We start from the raw sequence: 16,580 nt of genomic DNA, 5'->3' as shown, positions 1-16,580 counted from the left end.
GCGTTGGCCATGGGAGGCGGGGCCGAGGGAGAGGCGCGGGCTTGGTTCCCGCGCTATGATAATTATGGCGGGAATAGAGAAGCAGGAAGGAGGGGGCGCCGCACGGGGAGAGCCGTGATCACGGGGGGAAGCCGAGGTCAGCCAGAGTTTGCTGACTTCTGGGAGCAACATGGGGGGAGTAATTACGCTAGCGGGGGGGGGGGGGGGGGGGGGGGGAAGGGGGGAATTACTGGGTTGCTGCTGCTGGGGAAAGGGGGGAGTGGGTACGGGAAAGGATGGGCGGGGGGGCACCGTCTGGGAGAAATACAGCTGCGTGGGAACTGGGTGAGAAGCTGGAAAAAGATGATGGCTAACCGGCAAGGGGGGGGGGGGGGGGTGGGAAGCCCCCCAACTCGGCTGATCACGTGGAACGTGAGGGGGCTTAACGGGCCGATAAAGAGGGCACGAGTACTCGCACACCTTAAGAAACTTAAAGCAGATGTGGTCATGTTACAGGAAACGCACCTGAAACTGATAGATCAGGTTAGGTTGCGCAAAGGATGGGTAGGGCAGGTGTTCCATTCGGGGCTGGATGCGAAAAACAGGGGGGTGGCTATATTAGTGGGGAAGCGGGTAATGTTCGAGGCAAAGACTATAGTGGCGGATAACGGGGGCAGATACGTGATGGTGAGTGGCAAATTACAGGGAGAGATGGTGGTGTTGGTAAACGTGTATGCCCCGAATTGGGACGATGCCAATTTTATGAGGCGAATGCTAGGACGCATCCCAGACCTAGAGACCGGAAAGCTGATAATGGGGGGAGACTTTAACACGGTGTTGGAACCAAGGCTGGATAGGTCGAAGTCCAGGACTGGTAGGAGGCCGGCAGCAGCCAAGTTGCTTAAGGATTTTATGGAGCAGATGGGAGGGGTGGACCCGTGGAGATTCAGTAGACCTAGGAGTAAGGAGTTCTCGTTTTTCTCCTATGTCCATAAAGTCTATTCAAGCATAGACTTTTTTGTGTTGGGTAGGGCATTGATCCCGAGGGTGAGGGGAACGGAATATGCGGCTATAGCCATTTCGGATCATGCCCCACACTGGGTAGACTTGGAGATAGGGGAGGAAACAAGAGGGTGTCCACCCTGGAGAATGGACATGGGACTAATGGCGGATGAGGGGGTGTGCTTAAGGGTGAGGGGATGCATTGAAAAGTACTTGGAACTCAATGACAATGGGGAGGTTCAGGTGGGAGTGGTCTGGGAGGCGTTGAAGGCGGTGGTTAGGGGGGAGCTGTTATCAATAAGGACACATAAAGGGAAGCAGGAGAGTAAGGAACGGGAGCGGTTGTTGCAAGAACTTTTGAGGGTGGACAGACAGTATGCGGAAGCACCGGAGGAGGGACTGTATAGGGAAAGGCAAAGGCTGCATGTGGAATTTGACTTGCTGACCACAGGCACTGCAGAGGCACAATGGAGGAAGGCGCAGGGTGTACAGTATGAATATGGAGAGAAGGCGAGCAGATTGCTGGCACACCAATTGAGGAAAAGGGGAGCAGCGAGGGAAATAGGGGGGGGTGAGAGACGAAGATGGAGAGACGGAGCGGGGAGCGGAGAGAGTGAATGAAGTGTTTAAGACATTTTATAAAAAATTGTATGAAGCTCAACCCCCGGATGGGAGGGAGAGAATGATGGAGTTTTTGGATCGGCTGGAAATTCCCAAGGTGGAAGAGCAGGAAAGGATGGGATTGGGAGCACAGATCACGGTAGAAGAAGTGGTGAAAGGAATTAGGAACATGCAGACGGGAAAGGCCCCGGGACCGGACGGATTCCCAGTTGAATTTTACAGAAAATATTTGGACTTGCTCGCCCCGCTACTGACGAGGACCTTTAACGAGGCAAAGGAAAGGGGACAACTGCCCCCGACTATGTCAGAAGCAACGATATCGCTTCTTTTAAAGAAGGAAAAGGATCCGCTACAATGCGGGTCCTACAGACCAATCTCCCTCCTCAATGTAGATGCCAAGGTCTTGGCCAAGGTAATGGCAATGAGAATAGAGGAATGTGTCCCGGGGGTGGTTCATGAGGACCAAACTGGGTTTGTGAAGGGGAGACAGCTGAACACGAACATACGGAGGTTGTTAGGGGTAATGATGATGGCCCCACCAGAGGGTGAAACGGAGATAGTAGTGGCGATGGATGCCGAGAAAGCATTTGATAGAGTGGAGTGGGATTATCTGTGGGAGGTGTTGAGGAGATTTGGGTTCGGAGAGGGGTATGTTAGATGGGTGCAGCTGTTGTATAGGGCCCCAGTGGCGAGTGTGGTCACGAATGGACGGGGATCGGCATATTTTCGGCTCCATAGAGGGACAAGGCAGGGATGTCCTCTGTCCCCATTACTGTTTGCACTGGCGATTGAGCCCCTGGCGATAGCGCTGAGAGGTTCCAAGGGATGGAGGGGAATACTTAGGGGAGGAGAAGAACACCGGGTATCTTTATATGCGGATGATCTGCTACTATATGTGGCGGATCCAGCGGAGGGGATGCCAGAAATAATGCGGATACTTGGGGAGTTTGGGGATTTCTCAGGGTATAAATTGAACATGGGGAAGAGTGAGCTGTTTGTGGTGCATCCAGGGGAGCAGAGTAGAGAAATAGAAGACCTACTTCTATACTTCTATACAGTTGAGGAAGGTAACAAGAGACTTTCGTTACCTGGGGATCCAGATAGCTAAGAATTGGGGCACATTGCACAGGCTAAATTTGATGCGGTTGGTGGAACAGATGGAGGAAGATTTCAAGAGATGGGATATGGTAGCATTGTCAATGGCAGGGAGGGTGCAGGCGGTTAAGATGGTGGTCCTCCCGAGATTCCTCTTTGTGTTTCAGTGTCTCCCGGTGGTGATCACGAAGGCTTTTTTCAAAAGGATAGAAAAGAGTATCATGGGTTTTGTTTGGGCCGGGAAGACTCCGAGAGTGAGGAAGGGATTCTTACAGCGTAGTAGGGATAGGGGGGGGCTGGCACTACCGAGCCTAAGTGAGTATTATTGGGCCGCTAATATTTCAATGGTGAGTAAGTGGATGGGAGAGGAGGAAGGAGCGGCGTGGAAGAGATTAGAGAGGGCGTCCTGTAGGGGGACCAGCCTGCAGGCTATGGTGACAGCCCCATTGCCGTTCTCACCAAGGAACTATACCACGAGTCCGGTGGTGGTAGCTACACTGAAGATTTGGGGACAGTGGAGACGACATAGGGGAAAGACCGGAGCACTGGGGGGGTCCCCGATAAGAAACAACCATAGGTTTGCCCCGGGGGGAATGGATGGGGGATATGGAATGTGGCAAAGAGCAGGTATAACGCAATTGAAAGATCTATTTGTGGATGGGAAGTTTGCGAGTCTGGGAGCGCTGACCGAGAAATATGGGTTGCCCCAAGGGAATGCATTCAGGTACATGCAATTGAGGGCTTTTGCGAGGCAACAGGTGAGGGAATTCCCGCAGCTCCCGACACAAGAGGTGCAGGACAGAGTCATCTCAAAGAAATGGGTGGGGGACGGTAAGGTGTCGGATATATATAGGGAAATGAGAGACGAAGGGGAGACTATGATGGACGAACTAAAAGGGAAATGGGAAGAAGAGCTAGGGGAGGAGATTGAGGAGGGGATGTGGGCAGATGCCCTAAACAGGGTAAACTCGTCGTCCTCGTGCGCCAGGCTAAGCCTGATTCAGTTTAAGGTATTACACAAGGCACATATGACTGGAACACGGCTCAGTAAATTTTTTGGGGTGGAGGATAGGTGTGCGAGGTGCTCGAGAAGCCCAGCGAATCATACCCATATGTTTTGGTCATGCCCGGCACTACAGGGGTTTTGGATGGGGGTGACAAAGGTGCTTTCGAAAGTAGTAGGAGTCCGGGTCGAACCAAGCTGGGGGTTGGCTATATTTGGGGTTGCACAAGAGCCGGGAGTGCAGGAGGCGAAAGAGGCCGATGTTTTGGCCTTTGCGTCCCTAGTAGCCCGGCGCAGAATATTGCTAATGTGGAAAGAAGCCAAGCCCCCGGGGGTGGAGACCTGGATAAATGATATGGCGGGGTTCATAAAGTTAGAGCGGATTAAGTTCGTCCTAAGGGGGTCGGCTCAAGGGTTTACTAGGCGGTGGCAACCGTTCGTCGAATATCTTGCGGAAAGATAGATAGGGGAGAACAAAGAAGGCAGCAGCAGCGGCCCAGGACTTTTGGGGGGGGGGGGGGGGTGTGTGGCCTGAGACAAGGCAGTTGCCAATTAGGGCTAGTTTTTATTTTTTGTTATTTAATATTTATTTATTTGTTGTTTTTGTTTAAATTTAAAAAGGTCATTATTATCTGTATTGTTACAATGTTGTGTAAAGGATGCACAATGTACTGTGTTGGTTGACCAAAAATTTTCAATAAAATATTATTTAAAAAAAATCAATGTGGGTGGCTACAACCACTTGCATAATGTCACAACTAGATTCCACCTGTGTGCATTATTTGTTGTCATTCACGCAAGCAACAAAATGTAGCTTTATAATATACATGTTATCGATGAATTTGGTTCATCAGTATTGTGGTGAGGTAGGTATTAGTTTTTCAGAAGATTATGACGTTATAATTTGTTATAATGTTTCAAATATGTTCACTTGCAATATTAATGTTCATAATATAAAGTCTGTACTTTGTTTCAGTCATAAACCAATAATTTACCTATGCTATTTAATCAATGCGTGAATGCAAAAGTGCAAAGTGTGTTGAATTTCCATAATTTAAAAAAAATGTTTTAGAGTACCCAATTCACCCCCCCCCCCTCAATTATGGGGCAATTAGGTGGTCCATTAGGCAAAGCGTTTGAGAACCATTGGTCTCGAGGCAACCAATGTATACAAGTAGCTCGTAGTTGCATCAAGATGTCAGTACAGCAGGGACGTTCCCTAATTTTGGAGGAAAGGTTTATATAGATCAACTAGGTTGAAAGCAAGTCAGCTGAGGAATCAACATACCGACATCCAGATTAAAAATGGAAACCTGATCCAACGACAGCTGTTTCCGTTTTCAAAGCACCAAGCCACAGAAAATTGATTTGGAGTCGCCCACCTTGCCCTTGGAGCAATAGGCAACACCCTGTAAAGTATGTGGGTTAAGGTGTGTGCATAGACAAAAGGTGCGCACTAGACTGACCTGGAGAAAATTGAAGCTAACTAAGAATTGAAATGGCTGCTCTCAAATTAAAGATTTTAATCCTGATGTTACAACTGGAGACAGGAGTTAAAGATGAAACATTCATTATGTATAATCCCTGTTTTCCAAACTATAATTCAGTGAAAGAAAATGTCTATAGACTTCCCCAAGTAATGGTTTCAATTTCTATTCCAAATTGTAAGTGTGTGTGTGTGTGTGTCTGGTTGTTACAATTCAAGAAAATTGGACTCAACATCAAACAGTTCAGCCTTCAATTTCAACGTCTGAAATCCCACACAAAGCAATGCTTGCTCAGCATTCGACTGTCACGCGCCCAAGGCAGGTGATAACAGCTTGTCCAAAAAACCCTTATTCCACACTCGTCTCAAATCCTGCAACCAAAATTAATCTGCTGTAACGTTCTGAATGCACGAGACCATTTGGCCTGTCCCGGCTGGAGATGCCCATTTAGTCCCATCCACTTGCAGTTTGCATTTAACCTCTCGGTGGTTTGTTTTTCTTCTTCAAATATTTAGCCACTCTCCTTTCAAGAGCTACTATGGATATCGTTTCCACCATTGTTTCAGGGTATTTCATTTCTTAACGTCCCTCTGGATGAAAAGGTTCCCTCCTAACCTCTTTGTTCCATCGATGATCATATTACACTTCTTATAATCTCCAGTTACTGACTCACCAATGGAAATGCTTTCTCCTCTATTTGCCTCAGCAAACCCCTCAATTTAAGGGCAGCTATGAAAAACAATGCACGTTGCAATGAGTGAAATACTTGGCTCAATTGAAAATTGAACTGGGTTAAAAAGTTTGCTTCGAAGCTACCTTTTAAATATATTCCCGTTATGCAGCTCGGGCTGAGAATGGATTCGAACTCATGCTTCAGAAAGGAAAAAAGGGGCAACGTTTTTGATCCGCTGCATCACTCGGTGCCTCTCCTGCTACCCTCGCCTTTGTAAATAGCTTTACATTTTCAAAATGCTTAGTTATCTCAAGAAAACACTCAGTTTGAAGCCCAAGGATTAATATGAGACATGGGGATTTGTCAGCTTAGGGTTGTGATTGAAGGGATCCAGCATTCACTTCAATTCCACACAGAGCTCCTTTGCTCAGTTTATTCCGTACCTAAATTTGTGTCCCGAGAACCCACAGCAGATCAAGTGCTATCGAGTGCAAAAGGTCTCCAAGTCTTAATATACGGTCCGAGACCTCACAGTAAAGCAGGTCGAATTACTGAACAGGCTGCTATATTTATCTTTGAGCCAAGTTACAGAGCTCGACACTGGCAATGTCATTGCTTCTATTCTCTGGGGTTTACATCAGTCTCAGGGAAATGTATTAAGTCAGCAAGAGACTCGGTTACATCCTGCACCGTCTCCTTCAACCAGTGAGAGGCAGATGAATGCTGAACACAGGAAATGCTAATCCACAAATCAAATGGCAACTGGAGTGGCTTCAGTAGGGCGCTACCATACCAGATACGTTTAGTTCCTTCCCGACCCGGAATTGTTCAAAACCATATTACTCGGAGCAGCATGGTGGAAGATAACTAATCTAAATCAATGTTATGTATTGAACTGTTGCACAACTTTGGAATGTGCAATTTCCAGACCATGAAGCAAGCAATCACATCTAAACTGCTGATCCAAACACACTTGTATTGCAAAAAGTGGCACATTGGCAGTTAAGGAGGAGGGTCAAATTCTCTGTAGATTTGCTCTTCAGATAGTTGTCCAATTCTCTTTGATAACTTGTATTAGGTGGCTATCTAAAGGCCATTCTCATGCCTAAGGATGCAAGTTTGTATGGGTTATAAAAGGACAAACCCACTGTACTTTTTACTATCAGCAGTTCCAAGCTCCTGGCCCGTTTGAAGTAACCACAAAGCAGAGTTTATAATAAGCGTTCAGTTATTTTAGTTCCTCACGAAGAAAGCATTTTGACTCGGGGGTTTATTTTTAAAACTAATTTGACTACAAAAACATTCCAACAGAAATAGAGGTAATATTATAGGCTCGGGGTCTGCTCATCTCAGTTGGCCAGCCTGTGCTTCAGGTTAAAGCAGACCTGCCCCTTTGGCCTCCCCCATGCTATTTGTGGAGAGGTGTCATTCAAGCTATAAAATCAGTCTTCAATAGGCTGAGACAGCTACAGTTCCTTGTGGGCAAAGGCTAATCATCTACCTACCCAACACCAGCACAAATCCACTGTTTAGTCAATAAACCCAAGGCTGTTCTAATGGAGTCGCTTAAAATGGGCCAGAAAGTCTGGTTTTATAGGATAGGGTTTCTGTGGCATCTTAAAGCCATTATTCTGAAAGATCAAAATGTCACCAAGCTAATTTGCAATACATTTTCCAAATGGCCGTGTCCAAGTTGGCTCTCTGTGCAAGAGCAGCCCACCTCGTCCCACTCTCCATTCTATCCACACAATTCAAGTTCCTCGTACCTAGAACCCATTCTTGCGAATCTTTTCTGCACCCTCTCTAATGCCTTCATATCTTTCCTAAAGTGTGGTGCCCTAAACGGGACAATATTATCGAGCTGAAGAAACTACCACAGCTCAAGGACGGCACAAATACATCAAAAGAAACATCCAAATGGTGCACATTTTATGCAGCATTAACCGATTTGTCAACACAACGAGAAATAGAAATAATCTCTTTCAAAAGTAACTTGCTTTCCAGTCAGCATAGTCCTGTAGGACTACTATGGAGGCCATTGGGCCCATCAAATCTATGCCAGCTTTCTGTGGAGCAGAATATGAGATTGTTGGTAGCCCATTAAAACATGTTTGGAATACAATACAGCGTTAATCAGGAGAAGTTGGTGCACTGTCAAGAGTCCAGGCAATGCTGACCTTTTCCAGTATACAAATCCACTTCCACAGTGGGGTTACCACGCGAATCAAAGATCTCACGGGCATGGATCTTCAAGATGGACATGACGGCGGTGATTCTGTGGAGGGGAAAAACAAAAACTTGCATTTACATAGCACCTTTCAAAACTACCAAAGCACTTCACAGACAATTAAGTACTTATTTTTTTTTGAAGTGTAGTCACTGTTGGTAATCCAAGAATCACAGCGGCCAATTTGTACACACAAGATCCCAATGTGATAATGAGCAGGTAACCTGCTTTTGTAATGAGGGATGAATATTGGCCAGGATATCGGGTAAACAATGCCATGGAATCTCTTACATCCACCTGATGGGGTAGATGGGGCATCAGTTTAAGGCCTCGTCTGAAAGACATCATCTTAGACAGTATGGAACTCGGGTCCAGGAGCAGGCACTTAGGACTTGAGAGAGTGGTTGTTAAACAAACTTCAAAATAGGTGAATGGTGAGGTTCCTCCTTCATCATCCCTGGGTGTGTCTTGTCCCACCAGAAGTGGTGTTCAACAATTTTGTAATTGGGAGTTATACAATTGGGAGACAGCGCTACCATGGTAGTGTCAGGAAAAGAAAGTTCCTTAAACCCTCCCCCTCGCAAAAATAAAGCAGCAGCCTTTCAGAGTCATCCCGATGCAACAAATAATTTGCGGATAGTATCATCAATTTATTTGAAACAAAAAAGGTGGTCAGGCATGGACAAGGTTCCAGAGATGACCCAAGAACACAAACCAACACTGGATGTGTTGGTCTGTTATATTAACGGTATTCCTGCTGTACAATGCTGACAGGGTGCTAAATCTCACACTTACTACTGGGATCAACCATGCAGCTGCCTCTCTATAGAGGCAATGTCAATGGACTAGTAATCTAAAGGCCCAGGTTAAGGCTTTGGTGACACAGGGGCAAATCCCACAATGGCAGCTGATGGAATTTAAGTTCAATTAATAAAATCTGGAATTGAAAGCTGGTCTCAATAAAAGGCATCATCATCGATTACCCCAAAACCCCATCTTGTTCACTCATGTCATTTCGGGAAGGAAATCTGCCATCCTTACCCAGTCTGGCTGACATGTGATTCCAGATCCACAGCAATGTGGTTGACTCTTAATTGCCCCCCTCTGAAATGGCCCGGCCTTGGGGCGGCACAGTGGCGCAGTGGTTAGCACGGATACCTCATGGCACCGAGGCCCCGGGTTCGATCCCAGCCCCAGGTCACTGTCCGTGTGGAGTTTGCACATTTTCCCCCGTGTCTGCGTGGGATTCACCCCCACAACCCAAAGATGTGCAGGTTAGGTGGATTGGCCACGCTAAATTGCTCCCAATTGGGAAAAAAAAAGAATTGGGTACTCAAAATTTAGAAAAAATGAAATGGCCCAGCCAGCCACTCAGTTTGAGGGCAATTAGAGATAGCAACAAACTGGTCTGCATCCATGAAGGAATAAAGAGAACAACAATTTAATTTCTCTACTTCTAGAACGCAATTATGCAAGTACACAATACCTCGGGTTTGCGTCAGTTTTGACAATTTACTTACCAGCTGTAAAATCCCCCAGTACTTTCTAGATAAACTGGTCAGTGCAGAATGAGGGCACAGCTAATTTTATTACGCAGGCACTTATTACAGGACAAAGGGCAATTAGGGGTGGGCAATAAATGCTGGACTAGCCACCAACTCCCACATCCCATAAACAAATAAAAAAGTGTCACACCAGCAATCAGTATCGGACTCTAATCAACACACTGCCATTTAATCAACATCCATAGGGCGGCACGGTGGCACAGCAGTTAGCACTGCTACCTCAGCGCCAGGAACCCGGGTTCAATTCCAGCCTTGGAAGACTGTCTGTGCGGAGTTTGCACTTTCTCCCTGTGTCTGCGTGGGTTTCCTCCAGGTGCTCCAGACTCCACCCACAGTTCAAAGGTGTGCAGGTTAGGTGAATTAGCCATGCTAAATTGCCTCTTCGTATCCAATGGTTAGGTGGGGTTACAGGGATAGGCTGGAGGTGTGGGCTTAGGTAGGGTGCTCTTTCCAAGGACCGGTACAGACTCGATGGGATGAATAGCCTCCTTCTGCAAAGTAAATTCTATCATTCCAAATCATGAAGTGGCACCACAAGGACAAATTAGGTCCGTCACCAGAGGACGTCAGGACTACCTGGTTCGAAACATCATCTATACCTCCGAACCAGTGTTGCCATAACTTTAAGCATCTATTTTAAATAGTGGTGCGCCTCCCTGGCTAAAACCCTCAACACGATGCCAGCACCTTGAGCTGCAGCTCTCGGATTACATTTTAATCATCAAATACATCAGCAATTTTAAAAAGGAGTATGCACATGCTTCAACTTTGGCTTCACGATATCAGCGGCTTTCAATACCTGAACAACCCTCACAAAATAGGTAGCCTGTCGCCATTGCACTGCAGACAGAATTCATTCAACTAATTTTTCCACTTATAGTTGGCATAGCCATTGATTAGTCTTTCCCTTGGTGGAGATACAACTGCAGAACATTTTATTCAGGGAGCTACATCATAGTGCCAGATAAGTGACAAATTAGGACTTTATTAGCATCAGTTCGCTCTTTCAAAATAGCTTCCCCCACTGGTTATGCGAGAATCAAAATCTGAACCTTTTTATTATAGGTTTTTGAAACACACTCACCAAGCAAAACATGCACATTATATATAAAATTCATTGGATCATTGACAAAACAGATTGTGCATTTGAAAAACCAGAAAGAGGCACCCTTTTAAATTAGCCTCAATATTAGAGATTGTGACAAGGGGCAGAATATGGGAGAAATGGAATAGACAGACCTGCATTTACACAGCACCTTTCACAGCCTCAGATGTCCCAAAGCACTTTATAGCCAATTGAACACTTCTTGAAGGGAAGTCAATGCAGAGGAATGGATTAATGGACGAGCGAAAGTAAAAGGATGATACTGTCCACAAACTGTCCTGGCCCTTTTCCCACCCGATTCAGAAACCGAGAGCAGTCCAATTCACACCAACCTCTTTCTACAAGCGTGTACATCTGGAGTTTGCTGAAAACCCCCTGCTTTAAAAAAAAACGCTTGCATTTATATAGCACCATTCATGACTAGGTGTGTCAACCTAGATTTCTCACCAGTGACATCCAGGTTCCACGAAAGAATTAAAGAAAAGTAATCTAGGTTGACACACCTTTGCATGGATGTAAACAATCCCATGCACTATTTTGAAAAAAGTGCAGAGTTATCCACATGGTCGTGTCCATTATTTATCCCTCGGATAACATTTCACACAGATTATCTCGTCAATATCGCATTCCTGTTTGTGGGAATCGGATTATCTGGTCAATATTGCATTCCTGTTTGTGGGAATCTGATTATCTGGTCAATATTGCATTCCCGTTTGTGGGAATCAGATTATCTGGTCAATATTGCATTCCTATTTGTGGGAATTGGATTATCTGGTCAATATTGCATTCCTGTTTGTGGGAATCAGATTATCTGGTCAATATTGCATTCCTGTTTGTGGGAATCAGATTATCTGGTCAATATTGCATTCCTGTTTGTGGGAGTCAGATTATCTGGTCAATATTGCATTCCTGTTTGTGGGAATTGGATTATCTGGTCAATATTGCATTCCTGTTTGTGGGAATCAGATTATCTGGTCAATATTGCATTCCTGTTTGTGGGAATTGCCTGTACCTAATTAATATGTCACATTTCCTACACTAAAGCAGTGGTTGTGCTTCATTGGTTGCAAAGTACTTAGAGACATCCTGAAGTCATGAATGGCGCTACATAAATGCAATTTTTTTAAGCAGGTGGGTTTCACCGGGCCAGGGAAATTTGTAGAAGTCCCATCCTTTGCATTCGCTAGTCCATTAATCCATTCCTTTGCATTTACTTATGAATGAATTATTTTTTTTTTTAAGGCTTTGCCACACCTGCCATTGTTAATATCAGGTTAATTAATTCTGCACAGGATATATACTGTAACTTAAATCATTCATGGGATATTGGTGTTGCTGGCTAGACCAGCATCTATTGCCCATCCCCATTTACCTTTGAACTGGGAGGCTTACGAGGCCATTCCAGGAAGCATTTAAGAATGAACCACATTTATGAAAATGAGGGTGGCGCCGAGTCCAGAGGTGGCGATATTTGGAGTGTTGGAAGACCCGAGAGTCCAGGGGGCGAGAGAGGCTGACGTTTTGGCCTTTTGCCTACTTGGTAGCCCGGAAACAGGTCTTATTATCCTGGAGGGACTGGGAGCCCCCCAAAATCACGGGTATGTTTTAGCGACAATGGCGGGGTTTCTCAGGCTTGAGAAAATCCGTTGTACGAAGGTTAGTGCCACAGTTTGAAGTACAATATTCAGAGGCCCTTTACCTTGTAAAGAAAAATGTTCAACAGTTCACATGGCATTAATCCCAGAGCACCATAAAGACAAACCAACTTCAATAATGATCCCTAATAACCTGGATTTATACTTGCGCACACATTCAGGATGTCATGTTTGAACTGACTGGGTGATTAATTTGCTACAATCACCAGACAAAAAAACCTTAGCAAGAGGCAAAAATGTAACAGAATGATGAATAAGTTATACTTCACATGCATTGACAGATGATCAACAGCATCCTTAATTCCTTTCTATAATACACATCCAGCAGCAACAAAATGGTTTCTTTGGCTTGTATTCTAGTCTAGGACATTTCTGGAAGATACTTAATAATAATAATAATAATAATAATAATAATAATCTTTATTGTCACAAGTAGGCTTACATCAACACTGCAATGAAGTTACTGTGAAAATCCCCTAGTCACCACGGTGCCTGTTCGGGTACACTGAGGGAGAATTCAGAATGTCCAATTCACCCAACAAGCATGTCTTTCAGGGCTTGTGGGAGGAAACCGGAGCACCCGGAGGAAACCCACGCAGACACGGGGAGAACATGCAGACTCCGCACAGTGACCCAAGCCGGGAATCGAACCTGGGAGCTGTGAAGCGACAGTGCTAGCCATTTTTGTCAAGTTATATCCAACATCTACCTAGTTGTCAATTTCTTTATAACATTTCAAACAGCTCACTGCTGGATTGAACAATTCAGATTTTTTTCACGAATTGGCAAGTATTTCCATTGGATGATTCACTGAAAGGTTTAATAATTTTTAGCCACTAAAATGCTGCTCTCAAAAACCCAATTAAAACAAAGTGAACGTACCTTCAATAATAGAATTTCTCTAATTACAGTGAGCAGAGAGTGAAAATTAGAGTGTCCAATTAAGATTTGGCAACATGCTGGCCTAGTTGCTTTACAGATAACTGGGACATGAAACACTTTCAATCACAATGTTATTTTTTGTTTTTAAATGCTCCAGTTAAAAGTTTAACGTTTTATATATCTGTAGCGGAAGGATGCATATTGACCATTGATAATTAACACTATCCACACCCCAATGCAATTCCTGACTCGGGACATACAAAGAGAAAGCACACCAGGATAGGAGGGATCAGGGAGTTGGGTAGCCAAAAGCTTGATTGAGTGGAGAAAACTTTAGAAGCGAGTTCCTAAGAATTGGGCCAAAGCTGCTGAAAATATAGTCACTCGAGGTGGTATAAAGCAGGTCGCTAAAGTTAGAAGACTGGAGTTCTCAGGGACGGGACTGAAATAAGGGGGCGGGGCAGGAAATAGTTGTAGACAAGGATTTTAAATGTAATGCAATGAGGAACTGGGAACCAATACAGGATATTGGATGCAAGAGTTCTGGGCCAGTGGAGCTTAGTGCACTGCAGAACGTGTGCCGCAGAGCTTTGCAATAAAATACATTTATGGAGTGTTTTCCATGGGAACCAGCAAAGAGGGCATGTAAATAATCAATGCGACAAAAATATCTTTAAGGGTTACAGGAGAGGGGCCAGGTGCAGCCGAGATTAAAGTATCCTGGGTTCTGTTAGTTTCACATATTGAAAAACAATTTTTTTAAAATGCAATAGTACTGCAAGTCATTTTTATGCCAATCATTGTTATCAGCACTAATGTGGGATTGTACGTCAATACTGAATGTGACCTTCCCCTACAGATCAGCAGGTTGCCATGTTCCAAGTGAGACTCACTCAACAACTTGCATGCAGATTAAACTGGGTTGCAGGAATAGAGGACGAAAGATTAGTTACTAGTTAAAGCGAAGGAAGGCATTTGGACCATTGCTACTCTCTCAGCAATCTACTGGCGTTGCCAAGTCTGGGAACTTGCGGAACTCAAAACGTTTACCGCAAGTTGTATCAATAAGAATCTCAAAGTGGCTAAAAGTTCAGTAATGGTCACTCTACAAGCCAGATTTACTGTATAAATTGAAGAAAAATAACCGGTCTGTGCCAGAGAAATGTGCAACAGCACTTATGCAAACAGCAACCAATTAAAAACCACCTTTTCCTGTAGATCTTTGTAAGAAACGGTTTCTTTATTTACAGCTCCATTTGCAGTATCCAAGAACAATTTCCCAATGACTGAATACACACCAGCAGATATATAGGATTTCCCTATTTTTAGTCTGGTCAGATTGGTAACCATCGATGGAATACTTTCCATATTTTCTGCACCAGTTAACGCTCTGTTTAGATCTGCAAAATACTTGGATTATTTCTTTTTAAGAAACCAGAGGTCGAGCCTACACATTAAAAAAAAAGGTAAAATGCCCGGAGCTTTGCTGGATAACATGGTAAACCCAACAGGAAAAAAGACATTCTGAATCAGCTCTGCAGAGGCCAATGCTGTTAATTCAATTGGAAACTTTCTGACACGGATTTACACAAATGTATCCATTCTAAACATTATTAAAATAATTCATTCATTTAGTCAATAGTTTTGAGCAGTTAACTGGCCCTCCCACCAACCCAAGATTTATATATTTTTTAAAAATTGAAATGAAGTTGGTTGAAGGTGAATTAACTGAGCCGGAACGGACTGGAGGGGCCGAACGGTCTCCTTCACCTGTTATGAATGAGTCGCTGCTGGCTCGCCCGAGTGGGGAAGGAACTTGTAAACTACATTAAAAAGGGTGCAACTTTTTCACAAAAACACACACAAGGTGGAAAGCAGCTCGGTTCCCAGCCCAGGGAGAGAGAGAAGAGGAGCGCAGCGTGGATCGTACCTGTTTGCAGACAGAGAGGCGAGACAGAGAACGCGGCAAGGACGGCCGAGTGCCGAGCCCCTGTGAGCGGAACCGCAACAAAGAGACCGCCTGAGCCGCAGCCGCCGCTCTTATTGGCTCCTTCCAGCGCGTAACAATCAGTAACCCAGGAAACCGGGATATGTGTGACAGTCTCCACTCCACCCTGAGTTGCTGAGCCTTGGGCACAGAGTCCAGAGTTAGACCAACACTTAGCATAAGTTGGAATTGAGGGTCGGTGTTCCTCTTATTAAAATAAAGTAATTCTATCCATAGGATCCTGACAGTGCAGGAGGAGGCCATTCGGCCCATTGTATAACTAGGGCTGTAGATAGAGCTTTAAGCTAAATGGTGGGGGAGGGGGAAAAGTGCAGTTGTATGGAGTATTAGAAAATCAAAGTTAAAGGAAAGGGTAGAAGTGCAGGTTAATGATGAGGCCTTTCAACTGGTTAAAGGAGCCGAGGGCTCAAGAAAGGTTAGTAACGTTTCCAGACCACGTAATAGAACAGAGTATAGAAGACCACTAACGGCTTTTCGCATTGGAGTGTTAATGTAAGCCTACTTGTGACATAAAGATTATTATTATTATTAGAAGGTGGCAGGACTCTAGCCTCAGGCAGAGCAAAAATGGTGACAAGTATGAGAAGGGAGGTGGTCAATTCAGGACTGAGGGGGTTGTATCTAAATGCACGCAGTATACGTACAAAACAAGGTAAATGAGCTTGTTGCGCACATTGAAATTGGCGGATATGATGTTGTGGACATCACAGAGACGTGACTACAAAGGGATCAGGACAGGGATTTAAATATCCAAGGATATGTGTCCTAAAGAAAGGACAGGCAGAGGGGGCGGGGTTGCATTGTTATTAAGGAATGAAGTTAAATCGATTGCAAGAAGCGATATAGGATCAGAAGATATAGAATCTGTGTGGGTAGAGTTGAGGAATCGCCAAGGTAAAAATACCCTGATGGGAGTTATGTACAAGGCCCTTATCAGGAGTCAGGATGTGGGGCAGAAAATAAATCAGGAGATAGAAAAGGCATGTAAAAAAGGCAATATTACAATAATCATGGGGGACTTCAATATTCAGGTGGACTGGGAAAACTGGATTTGATGATGTGTAATGAGGCAGACTTAATTAAGGAACTTAAGTTGAAAGAACCCTTGGGGAGCAGTGACCACAGTATGATAGAATTTACCCTGTAGTTTGAGAGGGAGAAACTGGAATCAGATGTAATGGGGGGAGAAGATGAAATATGAGTGTAAGCTAGCTAGTAATATAAAAGTAGATAGGAAGAAATTAAATGAAAATCGCTATTTGTCCAGAGAGTTTTTTT

At 44.6% G+C, this 16,580-nt stretch overlaps 1 protein-coding gene across 2 annotated transcripts in view; it reads right to left on the bottom strand.

The window, feature by feature from the left end:
* The window catches only part of eno1a (enolase 1a, (alpha)), a 49,233-nt gene extending 33,853 nt beyond the window's left edge, over positions 1-15,380 (bottom strand). For both annotated transcript variants that reach the window (XM_072477927.1, XM_072477926.1), the window contains exons 1-2: positions 15,225-15,380; positions 8,038-8,135 (exon numbers count right to left, since the gene is read on the bottom strand). In XM_072477927.1, the coding sequence (XP_072334028.1) occupies positions 8,038-8,122 (85 nt within the window). In that variant the 5' untranslated portion in view covers positions 8,123-8,135; positions 15,225-15,380. The remainder of the gene's footprint in view (positions 1-8,037; positions 8,136-15,224) is intronic.
* Positions 15,381-16,580: the final 1,200 nt, after the last annotated feature.

Source organism: Scyliorhinus torazame, chromosome 16 (genome assembly GCF_047496885.1).
Source record: "Scyliorhinus torazame isolate Kashiwa2021f chromosome 16, sScyTor2.1, whole genome shotgun sequence".
Taxonomy (NCBI): Eukaryota; Metazoa; Chordata; class Chondrichthyes; order Carcharhiniformes; family Scyliorhinidae; genus Scyliorhinus; species Scyliorhinus torazame.
Note: the sequence above shows the minus strand (reverse complement) of the source record. Positions and strands in the feature narration are given on the sequence as shown.